Consider the following 9004-nt stretch of genomic DNA (forward strand, 5'->3'; position numbering starts at 1 on the left):
ATGTATCTATACTATAAAAAACTTGATGTATCAATGAAAACATTCTTTTGTAAATGTACGTACTTGGTGTTTAAATTGTACCTTTTTATTCGTGTATCAATAACCTATTTGCGTTTATATTTTTGTCAGTTTGATGTTACATGATGAAAAAAAAAAATTCTAAAAAATAAATTGTGTGAAAAGCATCATCCTGGAAATAAGATTGAAAATATTTGGTTTACTTGGTTTTGAAAGTTAAATTTATAATAAGCCCCCTGAACCTAGCTAAGCCTAATATATCCCCCTCGTAACCCCCGAAATATAAGTACAATTTTATTGAAGGTGTAAATAATAGTGGAAATAAAGTTATCCCCTTCACTTACATATTCAAAGAAAAAAAGGAAATATTTTCTTTCTTCTTTGGGGAAAAAAGAGAAAGACATGCAACTCTATAACTGAGTCAACTGTATTTTCTTCGTAAAATTGTTTGTCAGCAACGATTTGTTTCAAATATTTCCCTGCACGTCATTCTTTGCTGGAATTTCAATTTTAAAAAAAATCACAATAGCAAAAAAAAAAAAAAAAAAAAAGAGGACAGGGTTCTCTCCATCTTTCCTACATACAATGTACATCTATGAAAGAAATACCCCTCCTTTTCTACATATCTTTATAATTAAAATACCCTTCTTTCCTACATACCTCTATAATAGAACCCCCCCCCCTCCTTTTCTACATACCTCTATGATAGAAATAACCCCTTTCCTACATATCTCTGTATGATAGAATTAACCTTCCTTTCTTACATATCTCTATCAAAAAATACCCTTCTTTCCTACATACCTCTATAAAAGAAAAAAAATTTTCCTACATACCTCTATAAAAGAAAAAAACTCATTTCCTACATACCTCTATAACAGAAAAAAACCTCCTTTCCTACATACCTCTATAACAAAAAAAAAACCTCCTTTCCTACATACCTCTATAACAGAAAAAAACCTCCTTTCCTACATACCTCTATAACAGAAAAAAACCTTCCTTTCCTACATACCTCTATAACAGAAAAAAACCATACCTCTATGATAGAAAAAAAACTCCTTTCCTACATACCTCTATGACAGAAAAAAACCTCCTTTCCTACATACCTCTATAACAGAAAAAACCATATCTCTATGATAGAAAAAAAACTCCTTTCCTACATACCTCTATGACAGAAAAAAACCTCCTTTCCTACATACCCCTATAACAGAAAAAACCTCCTTTCCTATATACCTCTATGACAGGAAAAAAAACTCCTTTCCTACATACCTCTATGACAAAAAACCCCTCCTTTCCTATATACCTCTATGACAGGAAAAAAACCCCCTCCTTTCCTACATACCTCTTTAAAAGAAAATACCCCTTCTTTCCTACATATATCAATGATAGTATACCCCCTTTCCTACATACCTCTATGATAGAAACACCTCTCTCTCTCTCCTTTCCTAAATATTGCTTAGAAAGCAATACCCCTCCTTTTCTACATACCTCTATGATAGAAATACCCCTTCTTTTCTACATGTACATACATGTACCTATATTATAGAAACACCTCTCTCCTTTCCTAAATATTTCTAAGAAATACTCTTCTTTCCTACATACATGTACCTCCATGACAGAAATACCCCTCCTTTCCTACAAACCTCCATAACAGGAATACCTCCTTCCTTCTTACATGATACTTTGATAGGCATTCATTTAAATAAAAACAATCGTCTAGAGACTTGTTTATTGAGAGACAAAAATCATATCACACAAAAATGTTTCCATGTACCTATGATTAATGACAATTTTAACCATGGAATTAGTAAGACTTGAAAATCTAGTTTGTTCATTTCATGAATTTTTATCATGTTGTCTATTTGACATATGTAATCTAACTAGGTGTTTTGTAAAGATTACATGCATTGCAATAATATGAATAAATGAAATTCTACATATCTATTTTATACAGAAATATAATACTAAATATTATGTTTGTCATTTGTTCCCAAACTCGGAGAAAAGACATTTAGCATCTTGGGAAAACAAAATGTGCTGCCAAGGCAACAATAGGGGCTCCTGTGGGGACTCCAGGGAATGGTCCTGATGAACCAGCAATGTCCAGGTGGGAATAGGGCAATGGCTGGTCAGAATCTTTCCCATGCTATAAACAAGAATATTAAATACATGTAATTGAAAGCATTTAGCCAAGTTATATCGCTCTGTGCAGTGGAATCATTTTAGATCGTGGAGGTCAATTTTAATGGACTATTAAAATTTTCAGGGTCATAGGAACATAACTTTGGTAGAAAACATCCCATCAGGAAAAATATAGCCTTTAGATCAATATTTGTTTGAGTAATTAATCATGGATAAGGAGTAACCAAGAAAAATTTACACCCCTGACATGGGACAGTTCCACACTTTTTCATTCAAACTTTTCCTTTTGCTTTTAATTAATGCACAGGTTGTTTTTGGACAATATTTTTACTTAATGCCTGTAGAATAAATCTAACCTTCTCCATTCCTGAGGCTTCTATCAGAAACGCTGCTGGGGTTTGGTGACCACGGGCGGTGGCTGATGATGGGGAGTTGTTACACTGTAGAACATCCTCATACTCGGATTTACCACGATGGAAATCGTAGTCCTACAGCAAAAAAATAAGTTTAGGAAATAAGGATAAAAGAAACGTAAAATCATAGTCTCAGAAATTTCTCTGTTTATGCAAGTAAGTGCCCAGGGCACTTGGGGAAAAATTGAGAAGAGGAATGCCAAAACGTCTGCATTTTGTAGTTAAAATGTCTAAGAGGCAAGGTTTCAATTTTCAAAAAAATTATGAAACATACAGCAAAACCAAAATAAAGGATTATCCCTTAATAACATCATCAAACATCTACAAGTTACAATGCTGAATACAAGATACATTTTATATATGTTTGTACTATTCACTGACTTATCAGGTCATAACTAGCGGTGATTTTTTTCCAGATCAATATAACAAAAAATAGGGGCTTAGGCACACATTGAAATGAGTAAAAAGCAAGTCTCTTTTATAAAACGATGCAGACTTACATCTCTTCTGATTGTTGAGATCTCAAAAGGATCCCCCCATGTATCCCCCGCAGCCTGGATGTTCTGAGCGTTGTTCATATTCCTTGCTGGTCCATTGTCAAGAATTGCCTAAAAAACATTAATTCTCCAATTTGTACAGGTACTTTGGAACTTTAAAATGGATTCAAAGTGATTTAATTACATATTATTTACTGCAGCATCCTTTGTTACGTACTGAATAATTTGGTCCATAAGCTCTGATAACATGTCCTGTCAATGTTGCTATGGTGAATAGCTGTGGATTTACTGCACTTCTTGCCTTAAAATCAGTAACAATAAAAATAACTTGAACAATAAGTACACTTGTCCATTGATCCCAGTCATTTCCAAATTTTCTTGTTTTAACATAAACATTTAGTATAAAATACCATTTTGTGTGAATATGTTAATTTATCAAACATTTGTGGTAGATATCACTCATTAAATACTTTATACCACAGTTTCATTGCTTTATTTAACACTTCCAGGAAAAGTTGACATAATATAAAACAAGTCAGATGCATAGTGTAAGAGATAAATTGAACATCCATCCATGAAGTCTGATTATATGTTAATTTTATCCCACAAGTTGCAGGTATATATTCACTCAGCAAGCCTCCTGAATATTTACCATTTCAACTTTTTGGAATAAGTCAATAAAAAGTAGCACTTCATTTATATAGAAATCATTTATCTACCTGTTCCTTCAGGTAGCAAAGAACGTCAGCCATGGCCATCCGTCCCTCCGCATCTGTGTTCCCTACCCTGACCCTCACTCCAGCTCGGGAAGTAATGATCTCGTCTGCCACATAGCAATCTAAAAGGAGTAATGGTCATTAGATTGCTCACCTTTTCTAAAATAATTACATGTAAAATATATCCTATAAAAGGTGGCCTGAAATACAAATATACTTACTAGAACCTACACTGTTTCTAACCATTGCCATTGCTCCTACAACTCGTAGGCCCTTGGGCTTCATTTCATTCAAAATCTGTAGAGACACAATAGATCACAAATGAACTCATGAAATAAGTACCACTTTCAAGTCACAAATCCTGCTGAATTCGACACAATCTTAAACAAATGCAGATGTACACGTATATGTATTAAATGAAGTTATGCTTTATTTATTATTTACCTTGAAGAACCCAGCAACAGCAGCTGCCCCACACTTATCTCTGTGCATCCCCGCCATCACACCCCCCGCCTTGATGTCTGCTCCACCAGTGTCATAGGTCACACCCTATAAACATACATGAAGTCCACATGGCTAGTATGACCATCCCTTATTTAGCTAAATGCTCGCATGGTGATGATCTATACATATTAACAAGATGAAGGTTTACCTTGCCAACCAGAAACAGGGTTTTGTCAATATCTCCTTCTCCAGTGTACTCCAAGAAAATCACTCTCCCTTGATGTCTCTCTACCTCTGTTTTAAAATTACAATTAAATCTTAGCATCAACAGGACTGCTCTTCCTAACTTTTATATGTCATGTTTCAGTACAAACTCTTATCTTTTTCTGCTGTAGAAAGCATTTCGCATGCTATAAATGTTATAAAGTCTATTTTATTGAAGTCAACACTTTAAAACTGTTCACAGATGTATCACAACCTTATTTTTGCTGGGTACAAGAGACTCAAATTCAAAACAAACTAAAACTCATTTTCATCAGAAAATATGACAATTATTGGTCAGTTCAGTGCAACAGTTTGGTCCTTAGGTTCACAAAAGATTGGACCAAATTGTTCCCTAGCCTTAATATAAAATTTCACAGAAGTTGATGATTATTATATGTTGATTATACATACGGTTAGCGGCTCTGTTTACAGCAGCATACAGTGGGTATTCCTTCCTGAGAGTGTCAGGATCTGATATCACAGTCACCTGTTTTCAGATCAAAAGAAGTCTTGGTGAACTGCACAGTAATGTTCACAGATATTAAAGGTGAGAACATTTAAGATTACTTCTGGGATTCTACTCTTTCATTCAAATATACTGATTTTATTTTTATTTTTCTCTGATATTTTTTTAGTCTAACTTTTAAATAACAGAAATTATTTGGACATCAATGAAAACTAACTTACAATTTCCTCATTTCAGAAAAAAATGTTAAGATAAGTTGCATGATGAGGAAAATTTGATTGCAGTAATCTGATTTTTATATGACCTTGATAGCGGTGTCCTTGAATGCTTCCTCCACATACTTGGCCACATTGGGGGCCGCCATCCTTTCAGGGTCTGATCCCCCAATGTCTCTCGTAATAATCCTTTCAGAAAAATCATAATTAAAATTATAAAACAATTATCTATGCTTTTCTATCGATTCATCTTAAAATAACGATCAAAGAATTTTTTCCTAAAATTACCGGGTTCATACATGTATATATATACATTTTTTTTTCCACTGTGGGAAAATCCATTTTTTGTGGCATGTGCTTAATATATGAACCAGTTTGTAGTCAAACCTCATTTGACATTCTGGTTAACATCAACAATAAGTGTAAGTCTTGTTATACCATACATTATATTTCAGTACATTTGTACCTGCCAGACTCCACAGCATTGGCCAGGACAATACCCTGTTTGACACGCTCCTCAGAATTACACCAGATACCCAATGCCTCCACCTTAGAGGCTTTGGATGGTACATCTTCTCGTATCTCCAGGGGCTGAAACAACCAGACTTAACTTTGACAAACCTTCTTTTACAAGCCAGGAAACAATTAATATATCCACCCCACCCCACCCCAAAAAAAAAAAAACAATGACATCAACTTCCACATAGCAGAAGTATTTTGTATACATCTATTGATAGTATATTTGCAGAAATGTACATTCAGAATCATTTGCCAGTGAAAATAAAAACTTTCCTACCGTTTCCTGCTTGTTGATAACAATCTGACAAAGTACATTTCTAAAATGTATGTAATGTGACATTTGAAATTTACCACATAGAGGGCAGATAAACATCCCAGTGTGGTCACACTTCCTGCCTTGGGAAAACTGTTGTCCACGGGACGAACAAGGAGGGGCCTCTTACAGCCAGCCTGTAGTGCCCTGAAACACAAAGTATACAAAATATTGTCTAATTACATTCATGTACAGAAGGTACATGTGACACACACACTTCTACAATAAAATTCCCTCCATTAATCAAATCATAGCAAATAAGGAAGTTTTAATTAACTGAAATACATAGGAGTCCAAGATACTCTGTGTTTGCTGATTTTTCACTTCATAAAAATACATTATTTATTGCATATCAGTATAAACTTTTCTTTTTCCATTAAAGTGTGTTATTTTCCTAGACTAATACCCAGTTCTGTCTTAAGGTTTCCTTAAACACTCTCTGAGTGACACACTTAATCAGATATTTGATGATACACTATATACCTCTTGATTTAAGTTTATCAGGGATTTGATGATACACTATATACCTCTTGATTTAAGTTTATCGGGGATTTGATGATACAATATATACATGTACCTCTTTACTCCTTTTTCAGCTGCATCAGCAAATCTTCTGACATCATCATAATCCCTGTCCAGGGGACCAGTGGGGGCAAAGATCTAGATTCAACAAATACATCTACATCAGCATAACCTCATTTGGAACAGAAAATGTATGTAACAACCCCATAGATCACAAATAATGTGAATAAAGCTACTGCAATAGTTCTATGGGGAATGGTAAAGAAATCTACACGTACCGGTATATTATCGCCATGCAAAAAAACAAGAAAATACATGTACATATTAGACAATTAATTAAGGTGATATTCTATCAATATTCAGCTGCAAGAGCTTAAATTCAACTAATGAGTAAAGTATACATATGTACACAAGTAAGAAATTTTAAAAATAATTTATCATAGCTAAATGTATTGTAGTAAAAGTGGAATTCATATACATATGATTTTTTGGAAAACCATAGACTTCCCAAAATTATTGAGAACATAAAAAATACATGTATTTGGAGTTGTTGAGGAAAATCAAACAAGAAGTTGACAATATAACGTTGCGTAATGAGGACCTTTACTGGTGAGTCATGAGATAATTCACTTGAGCCATGTATTACTTAATAACTGAAAAATATGAACATTTAGCTTACCAGTCTTTTGGAGGGAACAGCATCTGTGTGGATCAATACCACCTCTTTAGTGTAAGCAGAGTCAATCTGTATGAAATCTCATTAGTTTGTAAATGAAATATGTTTAACAGGTACACCACAATCTCTTGATTTAGCTATATAGCTTGAAATAGCTATAAAGCTTTATTAAGCTATTCAAATAGCTTGATTTAGGTATTTTGTCATACTTTTTTCTTCAATGTGCATTTTTTCAGCATGTTAAAAAAGTCGTACTTTGGTGCAATGATAGTTTTAAACTTTGTATTGTTCTGAAAACAATGCATGAAAAAATTGTTCATCAAAACACATCTCCTCAATAGATTTTGCATTCAAAGTTTTAAAAGTAGTTTGGGGCTATATAAAGCAATTGATTTGTGACCACACTAACTTAATCTTGAATGAAATTGTAAAGCTAGTCAATTCTGGTCAACAAGATAATTGATTGGTAATAATTCAACAAAATGTGAAGCATTCATACTTATCCATGCCTCACCACACACAAGGTGGTATACATTTACCCAAACACTGGAGTACGTCTTTTGCATAAAAGTGTTCAAAAGCAGCAATGTATAAACTAGCTATCTTTTATTTGGAATGTTTTTTTTATTAGTCCAGAGTATAACATTCTTTCCACTTTTCGTCTATTTTTTATAAGATCATATTTGTGAAAACTCTATTCAAATAATTTTATCAAGCTGTTCCGAATATCTTGATAAAGCTATATAGCTATTTCAAGCTATAGCTACATGTAATTCAAGATATGGTGCTGGACCTGTTCAACATATTAAATTCAAAAATAAGAAGAAAATTGGTGGGGATTTTATAAATATTCATTGACTCATTTACTAACTTTTGCATAGTTCTGTACTGCTTCGGCCACTGCGTTCAACTGATTGTCCAGCAATTTTTGGACGGTGTCTGTAACCACCACCACCCCATCATACTGTGGGTCATTTATGTCTAGACATGGGAGAAGTTCTGGTAATCTACAATGTTTAATGAGAACAGCTGAGTTATGTAAATCTGAGCAAAGAAAACGTGATCAAGCATGTATTAAATAAATTTTAACCTCGACAAATGGAAATTCCTATAGTTTCACAACTTAGTCGGTTCTACTTTCACTTTGACTTCTTGCATTTCATTAACCGACTTATCATTCAATATATGAAAACAATGACAAAACACGAGTTATTTTTTGAAAAATATGCACAACTAAAATAAAATAAATTACCCATTTTTCGCCGACATTTTACTCTTCGTCAGCTGCAAGAAGTGGGGACGTTAGTGCTGTCACCTGACTTTGATAAGGAGGAATAATGTACTCGGAGCTCCTCGCATGGCTCGCTGTGAAGAATAGCGGAGTCAACCGAGGATTGCCGATTAGGCCTAGGTAATTTTAGTTCTTATGAATGGCCGAGTCAAAACGGCTGATTGTCGATAATATCTGCCGCTCCCGTCTATTGCTGAAAATATCTCAACAACAATTGAGCATAAGATATTCGCAAAATTTGAAATAATACTAGACAATAACCCGTGCCAGAATCAGTATTGGCAAACAGTAAAACTACAGACAAAAACATATGAGATCCTCTGACAAACATCCAGACAGAAAGGATTATTGGCATTCTATTTTTTTTTTTTTGTTTACAACCGACACAGGGTGCTTTAGGACGCCCGCACTAACTAACTAACTAACTAACTAACTGTTGAACCATACATCAACAAAATACACAGTAAATCATTAATTAATTAATAGCAGAGACATAAATAACATGTTAATG

The 9004-nt window shown here is 34.0% G+C and overlaps 1 protein-coding gene across 1 annotated transcript; it reads right to left on the bottom strand.

The window, feature by feature from the left end:
• Window positions 1-1729: 1729 nt before the first annotated feature.
• Window positions 1730-8558, bottom strand: LOC133180980 (putative aminopeptidase W07G4.4). The gene is made up of 16 exons (XM_061315468.1): window positions 8455-8558; window positions 8074-8209; window positions 7206-7271; window positions 6582-6664; window positions 6043-6151; window positions 5639-5763; window positions 5262-5361; window positions 4903-4978; window positions 4436-4521; window positions 4228-4332; window positions 4005-4080; window positions 3787-3905; window positions 3285-3368; window positions 3071-3178; window positions 2514-2645; window positions 1730-2161 (listed from the first exon to the last, which is right to left on the bottom strand). The coding sequence occupies exons 1-16, from the start codon at window positions 8469-8471 to the stop codon at window positions 2027-2029; spliced, it is 1557 nt and encodes a 518-aa protein (XP_061171452.1). The 5' UTR covers window positions 8472-8558; the 3' UTR covers window positions 1730-2026.
• Between the last annotated feature and the right edge of the window lie 446 nt (window positions 8559-9004).

Source organism: Saccostrea echinata, unplaced genomic scaffold (assembly GCF_033153115.1).
Source record: "Saccostrea echinata isolate AGI-Se365-2 ecotype Australia unplaced genomic scaffold, CSIRO_AGI_Sech_v1 ptg000008l, whole genome shotgun sequence".
Lineage (NCBI taxonomy): Eukaryota > Metazoa > Mollusca > Bivalvia > Ostreida > Ostreidae > Saccostrea > Saccostrea echinata.